The sequence below is a fragment of the Podarcis raffonei genome, chromosome 16 (genome assembly GCF_027172205.1).
Source record: "Podarcis raffonei isolate rPodRaf1 chromosome 16, rPodRaf1.pri, whole genome shotgun sequence".
NCBI lineage: Eukaryota > Metazoa > Chordata > Lepidosauria > Squamata > Lacertidae > Podarcis > Podarcis raffonei.
The window spans coordinates 21,795,704-21,811,648 of record NC_070617.1 but is presented as its reverse complement, the minus strand read 5'-3'; the positions used below and the strand labels follow the sequence as shown (position 1 = coordinate 21,811,648).

Sequence of the window (15,945 nt, the reverse complement as noted above, 5' to 3'; positions counted from 1 at the left end):
TTTAGGGCTTTAAAGGTCAGCACCAAAACTTTGAATTGTGCTCAGAAACGTCCTGGGAGCCAATGTAGGTGTTTCAGGACCAGTGTTATATGGTCTCGGCAGCCACTCCCAGTCACCAGTCTAGCTGCCGCATTCTGGATTAGTTGCAGTTTCCGGGTCACCTTCAAAGGTAGCCCCACGGAGAGCACATTGCAGTAGTCCAAGTGGGAGATAACCAGAGCATGCACCACTCTGGTGAGACAGTCCACAGACAGGTAGGGTCTCAGTCTGTGTGCCAGATGGAGCTGGTAGACAGCTGCCCTGGACACAGAATTGACCTGCACCTCCATGGACGGTGTGAGTCCAAAATGTCTCCCAGGCTGCGCACCTGGTCCTTCAGGGACACAGTTGCCCCATTCAGGACCAGGGAGCCCTCCCCACCAGACAAACCCCTGTCCCCCAAACACAGTACTTCTGTCTTGTCAGGATTCAACCCTAATCTGTTCTGTGTTCTTTCAATGCATGAGGAAGTCAGGAGCAACTTTCACCCCTCCCACCAGTCCCCTCCACGCCTTCCAGCTGTGCGGGACACAGTGAACAGCTCCTCTGCAGCTTGCGAGCAGATTGCTGCTAGAGAAAGGAATCCACGTACAAGGATATTTTGGTTGCTTTTATTATAGAGCACCTGAAAAGGGCTTGCCAAGTTAAGGGGAAACTGCCACAAATCTCCCTGTGCTCATTGGGTTGCATTCTACTCAAGAGTAGACCCACTAGAGTCACGCCCACTGTTTTCAGCGAGAGTGTTCCAAGTAAGGCTAAACGTTGGATACCACCCTCTCTTTTTTTATTCAGTTGCAATGGGATTCACATGGCATGCTATTTGACGCCAAGCCGTTCGTAGATCTTTGGCACGTGGCTGTCCCATTCGGCCTGGTAGCACATGCCTGCCACAGGCGCACCCAATCCGTACTTCTTGCGGAAGGACGAGGCTCTGAACTTCTCACGTTTGGCAGCGGTAAGTTTGTTCAGGATGGGCTCGTCGCAGGTCAGTCGCTGCGGCTGCTCGTAGACCAGCCACACATAGCGGTGAAGTCCTACAATGGGCAAGGATATAATGCAAAGATTTTGGTACGACTGTCAAAACTGTGTTGTTTTTTCTCAATACAGAAAAGCAACCCTTTCTGACTTCTTTTTTTTAAACAAATGACTATGAAAATGTTCAGCTTATTTACATTGCCCTCATTCTCAACTGGCTTCATGCACATTGCCCTCATTCTCAACTGGCTTCTTGCCCACTGCCCTCATTCTCAACTGGCTTCTTAACTGGCTCCATATGCTCCCAGGTAGCAACATTGGCTAGTCAAATCCAATTGACTACACACAGTACAGAGATCTGAGTCTGCTCGCTGCTGGAATGGCTGGGATTGCCCATTTGAGTACTTCCAAGAGGGGGGTGGAAATGATAGCCAAGAGAGGAGAGGAAGAGAATAGAATGGAAGCAGCAGGAGATGGGGAAGAGATAAGTCAAAAAAGGCAGGAAAAAGAATAGCTTGGGATGGGATGGGATGGAGCAGAAAAGCATGCAGAGAGGAACAAGGTAAGCAGTTACTTCCTTTTCAGTTCCTCCACTTCGTATTGCAGACTCCCATCGTTCCTTTTTGTTTTAACAATTCTAACACAGTAACAATCAAGAGATTGTTGAAATGCCATCTCCTGTACAGTATAAAGAGGTGTTGTAGAACTAGAAAACGGCAACTAGAAAGGGTGTCCCAAAAGAAGTCCACCTTCCCTTAGGGAAACCACTTACACATTGGCCAAAGTGGACACAGATCTACAGCTGTGATACCTGCATGGCAGGGGGTTGGACGAGATGACCCTTTGGGTACCATCCAACTGCACAATTTTATGATTTTATGAAATTTCACATATGTATGTAATTTGTATATAAGCAAATAATTACTATAAATTTTCATCGTGCAGTGGTGTGCAAGACACTGACAAGGTAACCTACTGTGCTGTCCAGGAGCTAACTTTTGACTGGGCAGTGCCGCTTAATGGTTAGAGCTCTAGAGTGCTAAACCTGGGAGAGACCAGGGTTCAAATCCCCACTCAGCCATGAAGCCCACTGGGTGACTTGGGGCCAACCACTGCCTCTCTCAGGCTAACCCACCTCACAGGGTTCTTGTGGGGGCCATAATCCGAAAAAGATCTGGAGGGCACCAGGTTGGCAGGAGCTGGTGAATGGATCAGCCCAGCCCAGCAAGTCAGTTTTGCTGGTGCAGCACCAGAAATAAATCCAGAAGGGTGTGTCACAAGAAGGCGAGACCTTGCCTCTCCCACACTGACTTAAGCCCTCTCAATGTACCTTTAAAGCTTCGCTATGGGTGTGGAATTTTTGTTACCTGGCTCCCCTAGGCTGTGCGTTGACACATGAGTTAATCCTTGGCACAAAAGGGCCATTCAATCTGCACAGAAACTCAAGTCAAGGCACTTTCCATCTCAGGGCCTGGCAGCCTTATCCGCAGGCATTTGCAGAGTTCACGGTCCTTTACTCACAGGGTGTGACGGAAAAGTTTGTTTTGCTGGGCAGGTTGGGTTCCCAAGTATTTTTCTTTTTCTTTTTCCCTGCCAGCAAACGCTTAATCAATGGCAGCTTCTGATTGGCCAGGGTTCCAGAAGAGGGAATTGAAAAGTAGGGATGCGGTGGCACTGTGGTCTAAACCACAGAGCCTAGGGCTTGCCGATCAGAAGGTCGGCGGTTCGAATCCCCACGACGGGGTGAGCTCCAGTTGCTCGGTCCCTGCTCCTGCCAACCTAGCAGTTTGAAAGCACGTCAAAGTGCAAGTAGATAAATAGCTACCGCTCCAGTGGGAAGGTAAATGGTGTTTCCATGCGCTGCTCTGGTTCGCCAGAAGCGGCTTAGTCATGCTGGCCACATGACCCGGAAGCTGTACGCCGGCTCCCTCGGCCAATAAAGCGAGATGAGTGCCGCAACCCCAGAGTCGTCCGCGACTGGACCTAACGGTCAGGGGTCCCTTTACCTTTAGGTTGGGATTGAGGTTGGAAGAATAGGTTGGGAGATAGGGAGTGAGAGGAGAGAGAGTTGGTTCTGGATAGAAACATCCACTGTGTGGAATATATCAAAAGCTACGGAAAGGAGTCTCTGAGCTTAGTGTGAAGGACAGTGTGTGGTGTCCTGTGAGAGTAATAGGCCAGGAATTAACCGGGAGGTTGAGGCTGAGCCAGGAGAAGTAGAAACTGGAAAGATACAGTCTACTTAGGTCTCATTCCAGTCAGGAGGGGAGAGATTCTGCTACAAAGAGAAGATTCCCAAACCAGTTAAGATGGGTGCGGTGATCCCTTGAGTCTGTTACTTAAGAGTACTTCAGGAGTAGGGCTGTCAAAGGGGTGTGTAACTGACAGGGGTTAACACCTTGTTTAAGCACCAAAGTATTAAGCAGCAACAGCTGTGCAACACTGAAGTGAAATAACAGAATCTGAAGTATCCTATGTTTTACCCACTTGTGTCACAAACTTCCTTTGCTAAATAAAATTTTTCTTGTTTATTTGATCAAATCCTGCCTGAGACTCCAAATTATTAAGTTTTCCCTCACACAAATCCCCCACAAGATAATCTGGGGTAGTTTGTGGGAATTTGTGGAACTGGTGTTCTGTGAGGTGGGTGCACTATATTTAGGTGGGAGCGGGCCCAACAGCACCAGGGGAAAAACTGTCGTTGCGCCATATCATACAGGGCAGCTCAGAATCCAAATGAGTCCTGTACCGAAAAATCATCCAGTTGTTTTTTTTAAACCAATTCTTCCACTCTCGTGGACATCTAATGGCGATGGATGCTGGAAGAATTGGGATAGATAAAAGAAAGGACTTCTTCATGCATTGCATAGTTCAGCTGTGGAACTCACTGCCACAAGAGGCAACAATGGGCACCAACCAAGACGTTTTTAAAAGAGAACTGGACAAATTCATGGATGAGAGGCCTTTTGAAGGCTACCAGCCATGATGGAGCTGCTATGCCAACACCATTGGAGGCGGCAGTGCTTCGTGCTTGAAGGTTTCCCATTATGGTTGGCCACTGTGAGAACAGAATGCTGGACTAGATGGGCCATTGGCAGCCCATCCAGCAGCCTCTTCTCACATTCTTAGGTTCTTAATGGCTGTGTTGCAGATTAAACTGATAGGAATGTATGGGAGCTGCCTGATCCCAACTCAGATCACCGGTCCATCGAGCTGAAGTACTGCTTCATGCAGGGCACAGGTAAACTATGGAACTCACTGCCACAAGAGGCAGTGATGGTCCCCAAATTGGGCTGCCTTGAAAGTGCCTTCCCAGGGAGAGGCAGAGATGTGCCTTCTAAAAACACCCAAGGCTTTAACGTTTGTTTCTTAAGAAGAAACACTCCCAGCCATTTACTCCAGTTAAAAAGCCAAGAATCTGTCAGGGAGGAAAGAAATGTCTCACCTCTCCACACACATCAAATCATGTTTGAACGGCACTTGGCATCTAGTCCAATCAAACATCACACTGCTAATCTCTCAAAACATAAAGCAATCAACACATCTAAAAGCAAATAATGTACTCTGTATTTGATTTCTGGGTTCCTGGCGCAGGGCGAAATCCCTACTTGTCTTGGAACAAACCAGCCAGACCTTTGCTCAGTTTCTTAGGCAAGGCAATCACCACCTCCCAAACTCTCAAAGTTTAAGGTAGAGAATCCACACAGGTTTCCAAGCACCCCACCCAAGATGATTTTGGAAGTCACTTCCCCTCAGTCTCAGCAGGGGCAGCCTTTCTGTCTGGTAGGTGTGTATGCCTCACATCTGGACAAATGTGGGATCAAAACTCAGCTGAATGGCTACCCTGCTGCATTTGTCAGCAAAATGGAAAAGTTTCTCCCCAGATTTGTCACATAGGGAAAATGCCAAATATACGACTTTTTTAACTTTCAATCAGTAGGAACAATTTCACCAGGGCTCTCCAATCACAGTGCCTTGAAAGGCTGTTGAAGCAATGTATCACCTTGTTCTTGTCTGTTTGATACTGCTTGTGCTGTAACAGGTGCTTACCGGTACTTTGAAAATGCAAGACTTTCAAATCCTTCTGCCTCAGGCCTGCACACTCACTCCTGTCAAATCAACCTAAAGAAGTCCAGAAGGCTATATTTGGCCCCTGAGGCTGAGGTTCTCGCCCTAGTGCCAAGGTTACGGGTGGGGAACCTTTGGCCCGCAGGCCAAATTTGGCCCACCAGGGGTTCAAATTTGGCCCATGGGGCTGATTCCCCTAATCTACAGCCACCTGCCTTGGACTTGGGGTTTGAGGTGTGCTAGGGGTAGAGATGGGGCTGATAATACACAATCAGAGAGCCTTAAAGCAGCCTCTGGCTCTACTGTCAACCAGATGGTGAATAGTAATACCACAACCATGAGTACTTTAAAGCACTATGTGGGGTTCTTCAAAGCACCCAACTGTCTGTGACATCAGGTGTGTGGCAGGTGGGCACCCTTGCCCACCTGTCAAATTTGGCCCGCAAAGCTAGAATCTCATAAAGGTCTGGCCTGCAGAGCAAGTTTGCCCACCCCTCTACAATGCTTTGCCTACCTGTTCCCTTGGCAGGCGCAGATCCAATATAATCCGACAAAATGCACCCGCTGCCGATGTCATTGCCGTGCATGTTAGTCACCAGGAAATGGTGCCACTCTCTACAGGAGGAAAAAGAGCAGGGGAGGAGCATTCAGAATTCAACATCCAAACCAAGTGTTCCACATTAATCCTCCATGGTTTCCCTATTTGGTAAAATCCACCACCTAACTCAGCAGTGCAGTATATGCTTTTCAGCTGAAAAGCAGTGTACAAGTGCTCTAAATAACTCAAAGATGCTAAGAACAGAGGAAGCTGCCAAACACCAAAGTCAGACCAATTGATCCATCTAGCTCAGTATTGCCCCACCACTGAGCTATAGTCCTTCCCTGTGTGGCTGCACAGTTATTCCACCTCCCTGGATGATCATTAAAGGTAAGGGGACCCCGACCATTAGATCCAATCGTGACCGACTCTGGGGTTGCGGCGCTCATCTCGCTTTATTGGCCGAGGGAGCCGGCATAAAGCTTCCGGGTCATGTGGCCAGCATGACTAAGCTGCTTCTGGCAAACCAGAACAGTGTACAGAAAAGCCGTTTACCTTCCTGCGGGAGCGGTATCTATTTATCTACTTGCACTTTGAGGTGCTTTTGAACTGCTAGGTTGGCAGGAGCAGGGACCAAACAACAGGAGCTTACCCCGTCGCAGGGATTCAAACCGCCGACCTTCTGATCGGCAAGTCCTAGGCTCTGTGGTTTAATCCACAGCGCCACCCGCGTCCCTTAGGATGATCATTGAAAACATGCATATTTCTATAAAGACAGGAGTATGCCAAAAGAAGAGAAGGTCCCTTTTGTGGTCTCTCTCACCTGAGTTTCGGATCCGCCCTGCTGGGAACATCCAGGTCTGTGAGAATCAAGGTGTAGAGTTTTTGTGGGTCGCAGCCCTCCCAGTCAATGGATGTGGGACAGTTCTGGACCTGTTCAGTTTTAAGGGAAATTGCAAATTGGAAACCAGTGCACATCTCTGGGAATAGGTATTGGACGATGACAAGGCCTCACTCCTGTTAGCAATCGCGCTGCAGCATTCTGCGCTAACTGCAACTGATTGGCACTGGAAGCCTGTCTCCAAAGGAGATTGCTGCAACCTCTGATCAGCTGATTGGCACTGACAAAAGTTGGACAAAGTTAGGGATCTGACCCACCGGCAGCATCCAGTCCCCCAACCCTGTGCTTAAAGGGAGACGCCCAAGTTACAAAGAAGCAGAAAGACGAAATGTGGAAGAGGCTTTGCTCTGCTGGCAAGAAGGACCTGCAAGCAAGGACTCAAGTTGGTAACGCAATCCAGATGGCTGCGTCAAGTGGTCCAAGCCACAGGAAGCAGGGAAGGGGGGAGAAACTGTCCAGAGTCAATGCCGGAGGGATGTTCTTCCCATACTCAAAACAAAGCGGTAATTGAAAGCAGTCACGCAAGTGAGGCTTGCTTACAACTCTCTACAGAAGGAGTTTCATGTCATTCGCCTTTCCCTCCACCTGGTTTATGAGTCTTACTGGATCAAGTCCATCCAGCATCCTGTTTTCCACAGCAACGAGCCAACTGCTTCTAGGAAACTTGCAAGGACAATTAGAAAAAGGACTATGGAGGAAGAAGAAGAAGAAGAAGAAGAAGAAGAAGAAGAAGAAGAAGGGGAGGAGGAGGAGGAGGAGTTTGGAATTGATATCCCGCTTTATCACTATCCTAAGGAGTCTTGAAGTGGCTAACATTCTCCTTTCCCTTCCTCCCCCACAACAAACACTCTGAGGTGAGTGGGGTTGAGAGACTTCAAAGAAGTGTGACTAGCCCAAGGTCACCCAGCAGCTGCATGTGGAGGAGCGGGGAAGCAAACCCGGTTCACCAGATTACAAGTCTACCGCTCTTAACCACTACACCACACTGGCTCTATGAAAGACCACTCCAATATATGACTGCAGCAGCGATGCTACTATATGCACAAAGATGGAAAGATACAGCCCTACCCATTTCAACTCCCATCAGCTCCAAGCACAGCCTTTTTGGACTACAACTCCCATCATAGCTGGCTTTTCATTAGGGCTGCCATGCGTCCAGATTTTCCTGGACATTACCAGGATTTCAAAGGTGGAATTGGGACACCTTGTTGGCCACTGAAAGAACAGGATGCTGGATTAGATGGGCCACTGGCCTGATCCAGAAGGGCCTTTCTTATATTCCAATGTTTTTCGGAGTGTTGATTATCGCCCCAAGGAAGGAATTTCTCGTTTCCAAACTGCATCAGGTAACAACAAAATGTTTTGAACGCCTTCAGAACTTTTTATCTCCACTTTATTTCATCTGAATAAATGACCATGGTGGGGGTTTTTTTTTAAAGAACATTTTAAATAAAAATGTTTTGTGTACCAAAAAAAGAAAAGAAAAGAGATTTACAAATAAGCCAGCGTGTAGAAATGAAGCATAGTGGAAAGTTAATTCAGAACATCTGATGTATTTTTGTGTTTCAGAAGAATGAAAGATTTTAATAAAACACAACAGCTCCAAATGGCACAAAATAAAGAAAATATTTTACCCTGCAGCTAGGAAAGGGGGGTGGAGAAGAATGTTGATGCTGATTTTTAAAATAATAATAATAATATGACACTCAGATACAAAAAAAGAAAGAAAGAAAAGGAACGGCCAAAGTTAAGCACACTCAAACTTGTTTACGGTGTAAAATAGTGCTGGGTTGATGCAGAATTTTCCATGGATGCCAAGTTTAAATAGTGGCTTGTGTTATGTTGGCTTATGCCCTGAATATTTGACTCCACCCCCATAATTCCACACAGAGGCAAATGCCTCACAGTCCCTCATTATTGGATAGCCCCCTGAGCGATTGTTCATCCCCAGCCAATTACAGGACTCGGAAGTAGCCCCTCATTTGAATGCCTGCTGGTATATAAGAGGAGTGCTGGCTGGAGGTCACCAGTATTTGCAGGTGGGGCAGTTGAGCTGGAGAGGACGAACCAGCAAGAGGCCATGGCTGCCATCAAAAGGGGTAGAAAGAGCCAGCAAAGCAGAGCCCAGAAGATCCTGAACAGACGAGGGAAGCTACCTCAGAAACCCAGGAGGAACGTTTGCATTATCAGGTTCCCGAGAAGCAGCTACTTAACATCATGCCCTCTCCTGTCCTGGTATTTCAACCGGAAGATGCGGGACGACATCCTTTCCTTACAGAAGGCCAAAGCCGCCTTGAGCCCCTGCATAGAGGATGTCCACCACAAGATGTCCCTGCGGCTGGGCAGGCAGCGGAATCAGCAGCACCCTTGTTCCTGCCCCAACTTCCTCCACACCACCCTCAGGCAAGTGGCGAGCAAGAAGCGAGCCAAGTGGGTGGCACCAGCCTCCCCCAGGAAGCGCCAGCGTTACTCCGATGAGGAGATTTTCTACAAGTTGGCAAAGCCCTCCAGATCGAAAGACCAGGGCTCGCCCGCCAACCCAGGGGCAGAGAACATGGCTCCAGGGGTACCTCAGCCAACGGCGAATGAGCTCCAGGAGGTATCGAGCTAGACGAACATCTCCCTCGCTCTTCTCAGGACAGCAAGCAGGCCTGACAGAAAATCGAAGGGAGAAGAGGGAGGCAAAATATAGATTACATAAGCCACCGGCCTGCTCAAAAGATCCAAGGAAACTGAAGGGGCGTGTCACCACCCACATTCCGATCCTGTCCTGGAGCCATTTTTGCAGAACTAATAGATTTATCAATGCCCGCAGGAGGAGGAGAAAAGAAGATATTTGAGCCATCGGATAAATAACCAAGAGACACCCGTCACCTCAAAAAAGGCCCACATCTCTGAACCTACCCCTTGAACGAATAATTATTCCTTTCCTCGCTAACAAGAAACAGACAGAAATTGGCTACCGCTTGAAGGAAAATGAAAAGGGATTTGTCATTGTATCCAAAGTATGTTTCACAGCCCCCCTCAGGAAGTTCATCTTGGAGTAATAATAAAACTGGATCTTTTGAAACGTATATATTGTGTCCTAAACTCGTTATATATGCAATCATTACTTATGATTCAATTAGCCTTCATTCAATTATCACGAGTGGTGTATGATATAAAGCAGCACCAATGAAAATACGTATTTATTTTTAAGATAAATGCCAAGCAGAGAAGAACAATCTCAAGAACTCAAAAAGTGGTGCACCCTGAGCATTTTTTTGTTTTCATCTTCATTTATGATTTCAGGCCAGTGGGATAACTCTAGGCAAGACTCCTTAACCCAGAAATGTTCAGGTAATTTATTTTGCGGTGGGGGAGGGGAGATCCTTATAAGGAAAGGTTAAAACATTTGTGTCTTTTGAAATTGAGGGGGAAATGCCAGGAAAGACTGATTGGGTGACATGATGGAGGCATAAAATATTATGCTTGGGAGAGGTATTATGACTCCTAATTGTTCAATCATAGCAACAGCGAAACAATCACCCCCCCCCCAGTGGAGACTTATTTGGTGAATGGGGCACTGGCTCACCAACCTCAGACAGCCCCAGCTGCCTGCCTTCCAGCCCAGGGAGCAACCCTGGCTTTCAGCTTCCCCCTTTGTTTACATGTGAATCACCATGAGTCCACTTTAAACAAACATGGCTTCCCTCAAAGAATTCTGGGAGTTGCAGTTTGTTAAGGGTGCTGAGAGATGTTAGGAGACCCCTTGTATCCCCTCCGAGAGCTACAATTCCCAGAGTTCCCTGTGAGGAAGGACTGATTGTTAAACACTCTGCAAGATGTGTGGTTTGAATGTGGCCTTGGGTCTCAGCGCTGCCCTGCAACAACGTTAGAAGAGGCTGCTGGATCAAGCCAATGGCCTATCAAGTCCAGCAACCTGTTGCCTTCTCCTTATTGTGGAACTCAGCAGGGAAGAGGATGGGGACCAAGCTAGAATTAATTGGGACTGCCTGTGATTCATTCTGGCTCCCCCTACTGTTTGGCTCCCAGACGTCTGCCCTACCAGTCCCCAATGGGCACCAGTCAGGATTGCTGGAGATTCCCTCTTGCCCCGCCTTGTCCTCTCCTTTCCCACAACGGCCAGTAAGCAAAGAATAGGGGTTGGGGGGAAACTCTGCCAAAGACTCCCCCAAAACCAGGCCCAGCCCTAAATGGTAGCGGCTGGGTCTTAGTGAGCAGTAGCGATCTTGGACTCTTACATTCACCTAAGGGGAGTCCTTCTGAATCAGGATGATGATCTATTTTAGCCCAGCCCAGCAGCAGCACCCTCCCTCCTTGCGATTCCCAGCAATTGGTATTCACAGGCGTACTGCCTCCGACAGTGGAGGGAGAATGCAGCCATCATGTCTAGTGGTCACTCATAGCCTTTCCTTCCTTATTCCCCACCCAACCCAATTGCTCCTCAGCATTCCACAAGGCAACCCATGTGTTCCAAAAGATCCAGATTTATTAGTATTTCAAGAAGAATTCATGGGGTGAGGAGGGAGCACCCTGGACAACAACAATCCTTTTGTTCTCGTAGCAGTGGGAGCTGATTTCTGTTTGCCTCTTGCTAGCAAGGGAGAGAGGCGGATATCCTTTCCATGTTCTTCGCTGACTATGCCATGGCTCAAAAAAACTTTCCCGATGCCCCCACTGAGGCAGAGATAAACAGCCTAAAAATAAATAAATTAAAAATCAGGATTGGAATATGGGTGCAGGTGGTCTCCTTTAAGTTCTTGGATCTTTCAACACAGGGTTCTTATTTTTTAAAATTATGGTTATTATTCCCTTCTTCCTCTCTTCTCCTCTGGATCATTGCCCAGGTCTGTTTGCTGTTCTGAGAAGGAAGAGAGGGGAGTCTGTCTCTAGCTTATGGTCTCTTGAAGTCCGCTTTCCGCGGACTGGGCTATCCCCGCAGCTGAGCTCTCCACGTCCTTGTCACCGCTCTCCTCCTCTCCCGATTCTTCCGCTTTGGAGGGTTTCGCCAAGCGGTAGAAAATCTCCTCGTCCGAGTAACGCCGCCGCTTCTTGGGGAGGGAAGAGGCCACCCACTTGGCGCGCTTCTTGCTCGCTATCTCCCTCAGGGCAGCCTGCAGGAAGTCAGGGCAGCGGCGAGGGCCTGGCGGGCACTTCTTGGGCGCGTGGCTCCGAAGGACCATCGGCCGGCTGGAGCGCAGGGAGTATCTGGCCCCATGAGAAGGGTTGCTGCTGCCCCGCATCCACCTATTGAAGCACCAGGACATCAAGGGGCACTTCATCCGGTAGCCTCGCCTCGGGAACCGGACAATGCAGATGTTCCTCCTGGGCTTGGGCAGAACTCTCCTTCTCCTGGCCGGTGTCTTCTGTGGCCTGCTAGGCCGGCGGCTCCACCCCTGCCTCCGCTCTCGGCTCCGCCTCCATTCGTAGCTCCTCCTCCTCTTTTCCAGGCCACGCCTCCTCAGCCAGCTCCTCCTCCTGTTCCTCAGGGAGTAGGACATCCTATACGTTTTAAGAGCCGCCATGTCTTCCTTCCCCGCTCTTGCTTGGCTTTCTGCACATTGCAAATGCTGGTGACCTCATGCAAGCAGTGCTCTTATATATCAGCAAGCATTCAAATGAGGGGCTGGCTCTGAGCCCTGTGATTGGCCAGGGGGGGACAATAGCCCGGGGGGCTACCCAATAATGGCAGACTGTGAAACGTTTGCTATTGTATGCAATGATAGGGATCGGTGGTGCAGTGGGAATTTGTTTTGAAGTGCAGGAGGTTCAGTAGGAAAGGCCCCCATTGGCTACCGTATTTTTTGCTTTATAAGACGCACTTTTCCCCTCCTAAATAGTAAGGGGAAATGTGTGTGCGTCTTATGAAGTGAATGCAAGCTCCATGGCTTCAGCGGGAGGAGAAACAGAAGGGTCTCCATTTTTCCTGCCACTTCGCTGAAGGGGCACTGTGCAGAGAGGGAGAGAATTTTTTTTTTCTTGTTCTCTTCCTCTAAAACTAGGTGCGTCTTATGGTCGGGTGCGTCTTATAGAGCAAAAAAATACGGTGCTTCTTCTTCACACAGCACATCATTAAACTATGAAACTGTCCCACAGGAGGTGCTGGTGGTTGCCACCAGCCTGGGTGGTTTTGAAAAAAGAATTGGACAAGATCGCGGAGGAAAAGGCTGTACTTGATGGACAACAGCTATGCTCAGTGTTAGAAACTCAGATAGATAATCTAGGCTCCAGATGGCTCCTTAGACCAAGGTTGCGGTCGCCAAAAAAGGAATGCCTAGTTGCCATTTTGGGGCAAGAGAGCTCTGTAGTCTTCTTTTCCCAAGGATGGACCGACTGAGATTGATTATCAGTTAAACATCCGACTAGTTCAGATGACAGCCTTGAGCTTGGTTAAGAATTTTTAGAACTTAGAAAAGTCACTTGTTCCAGGGACAGTCCACGTATATACATTGACCTATCCCATGGGTAGGCAAACTAAGGCCTGGGGGCCAGATCTGGCCCAATCGCCTTCTCAATCCGGCCTGTGGACGGTCCGGCAATCAGCGTGTTTTTACATGAGTAGAATGTGTCCTTTTATTTAAAATGCACCTCTGGGTTATTTGTGGGGCATAGGAATTGGTTAATCCCCCCAAATATATATATATATATATATATACTGGTAGTCCGGCCCCCCACAAGATCTGAGGGACAGTGGACTGGTCCCCTGCTGAAAAAGTTTGCTGACCCCTGGCCTATCCCAACCTCTTTATCTTAATGGAGTGCCTGGGGAAACTCAGCCAGATGGGCGGGGTATAAATAATAAATTATTATTATTATTATTATTATTATTATTATTATTATTATTACCAGGACCATTCATAATGTAAGAATATTCTTCACAACTGCAAGCAGGGCAATGGGGAGTGGAGACAAGCTACAACAAGTAACTATAATGTTGTTGTTCACCACTCCTACTCAGGCTGCACAGAAAAAGCATTTCAGTTCCTGAAATTCATTCTGATTGTGCAGATAAAATATCACGGATTTGCGAGTTTCTCAAATGCATCTGGTTGGCTACTCTGAGAACTAGATGTTGGACTAGATGGGCCACAGGCCTGATCCTGCAGGCTTTTCCTATATTCTGATGTTCACTGGACTCCACTAGGAGAGTCTTAAAATGCAGACAACTGTGGGGTTTTGTGTGTGTGTGTGTGTGTGTGTGTGTGTGTGTGTGTGAGAGAGAGAGAGAGAGAGAGAGAGAGAGAGAGAGAGAGAATTGGATAAATAGATTATGTTCCAATGCGCAAATCTGTCAATTTCAGTTTCCCTCCATTTCCAATCTTCCAGTTCTCCACACATCCAATTCAGTTTGCAATTTTTTTCTTTAGAAAAAAACAGTCCTCACGAAAATTTATCAGCATTTTAGTGCAATTTCCCCCCCGTAATGCACTCATTTTTCTGTGCAGTTTTGACTAAGATATACATTTTTACAAAGCAATCTGTATGCTGTTTTCACAAACACATTCCTTTTAAGACACACTTTCCCTCTTTGCATAAGCATGTTTGGGTCACATTTCTTGGCTGGAGAACAGCACTGGAAAGTTTGGAGAGGTATGAATGTCGAAAGATGCCTGTGTTGAAGTTTGTGAATGGTCTCAGAAAGTGCAAATTATGTAGGTACGTTGACTTTTAAATGTAAATGGAATCCTATTTCTCCCAGATATTTATACACACAGAGAGAAGAGACTCTGAATACTTTTAAATACTTATTTTTAGGGTTGCCAATCTGGACACAAAAATTGTTGAACTTTTTTGGGGGGGATGCAAATTTTTTCAGCTTCTTTTAAGTTTTGCCCAAAGTTGTTCAGCTTTTTTGCCAGCTATGTCCAGGAAATTCCAGACGTATGGCAACCCTACTTGTTTTGAAAAAGATTGTTTTAATGTTTTACTTTAGATTTTGTAAACTGCTTTGAGGTTTTCTTCAACAAGAAGTAGCACATACATTTTGTTAGAGAAAGCAAGCTGGGAGTGGGGCAGTGCGTTTTTGACCAGAAGGACAATGAGCTCAAACCTCGGGTTAAGAACTTAATTCGTTCAGGAGGTCCGTTCTTAACCTGAAACTGTTCTTAACCTGAAGCACCACTTTAGCTGATGGGGCCTCCCGCTGCCGCCGCTCTGCTACTGCGCGATTTCTGTTCTCATCCTGAAGCAAAGTTCTTAACCTGAAGCACTATTTCTGGGTTAGCAGAGTCTGTAACCTGAAGCGTATGTAACCTGAAGCGTATGTAACCCAAGGTACCACTGTGTCTTTAGAAAGCATTTTTCCTCCAAAAGCATTTTATTTTAAAAATCCAATTTAAATAATAAAAAATCCGATTTAAATTTTTTAAAAATCCGATTTAATTTTTTTTAAAATCTGATTTTTTATTTTATTTTTAAAAAAATCACTGATTTTTATCCACTCTGGTTTAGAAGATAGAAAAGGAAGGTGAGGGAAGGAAGGTAGTGTGGCGGAGTGGTTAGAGTGTCAGACCCAGGAATCCCCAATTCAAATCTCCACTCGGCCATGGATTCTTTGGCTGAGGTTCCTGCATTGAAGGGGGGGTGATGACCCCCGGGTCCCTTCTATGAGAAGCTCACTGGTTGGCCTTCTGGCAGGAACAGTCTCTTCACCTCACCTACCTCGCAGGGTTGCTGTGTAGGGAGAACCACATACCCCAGCCTGACCTCCTTTGGACGTGGACGCCACAAAGAAAGGAAACCAACCCGGGTGTTGGTCTTGCTCCCCGGGGAGCGAAATCCCGAACGCCGCCTCGGGGGAGCCCTTTTACCTGGGTTGGGGTGAGCTCCTGGCCCAGCTCCCGGAGCTCCACAGCCCCATAGCAGACCCGCAGCGGGCGCGCCGGCTTCTCGTCCACCTCGGCGAGGCACAGGGGCCCGTCCCACGCGCTCAGCGACTGCGGCATCCTCGGGGCAGAGACCAGAACGGAGGCTGGAAAGCTGTGCACGCGGCCACCGGGAGTCTCCGACGGTTCCGCTGCGTCCCGGGCGCGGCTCTGGGGCCCGGAGGCTCCAGCTGGAGAGGCGGAGCGAGGGGCGAGGCGGCGCCCAGCCCCACCGATCTCAGTCTCCGCCTTGGTCCGCCTGCACGACTGGGACCACGCCCCGATGGCAGGAGCCGCCAGTCTTCCTCCGCACCCTCGGTTATATATCCAGCTCAGTTCTGCAGCAGACCCGTTGAAGTTTTTAAGGGAACTCAGTTAATCCAGCTGGAGCCTTCCAATGGGTCTACTCCGAGGAGTAGAGACAACCCCCTGCAGAGCGCAACTGCGTCCCATAGGCGTAGCCAGGATTTATGTTAGATGGGGCAGGATACCCCCCTGCCGTCTTGTTCTGTCTAGCAAATTCGGAGTGAAATGTCTCAACAACAGTTGCTTTATGG

The 15,945-nt window shown here is 48.0% G+C and overlaps 1 protein-coding gene across 1 annotated transcript; it reads right to left on the bottom strand.

The window, feature by feature from the left end:
* Positions 1-636: 636 nt before the first annotated feature.
* On the bottom strand, positions 637-15,682 carry LOC128404331 (phosphatidylethanolamine-binding protein 1-like). Its single transcript, XM_053369842.1, has 4 exons — positions 15,335-15,682; positions 6,444-6,553; positions 5,597-5,697; positions 637-1,073 (listed from the first exon to the last, which is right to left on the bottom strand). The coding sequence occupies exons 1-4, from the start codon at positions 15,467-15,469 to the stop codon at positions 856-858; spliced, it is 564 nt and encodes a 187-aa protein (XP_053225817.1). The 5' UTR covers positions 15,470-15,682; the 3' UTR covers positions 637-855.
* Between the last annotated feature and the right edge of the window lie 263 nt (positions 15,683-15,945).

Coding starts and splice junctions, on each gene's coding strand:
- LOC128404331 (XM_053369842.1), bottom strand. CDS start 15,469: ATGCCGCAGTCGCTGAGCGCGTGGGACGGGCCCCTGTGCCTCGCCGAG. Junction 6,554..15,334: donor AGGAGCTCACCCCAACCCAG/GTAAAAGGGCTC, acceptor AAAACTGAACAG/GTCCAGAACTGTCCCACATC. Junction 1,074..5,596: donor TGCGCCTGCCAAGGGAACAG/GTAGGCAAAGCA, acceptor TGCCCATTGTAG/GACTTCACCGCTATGTGTGG.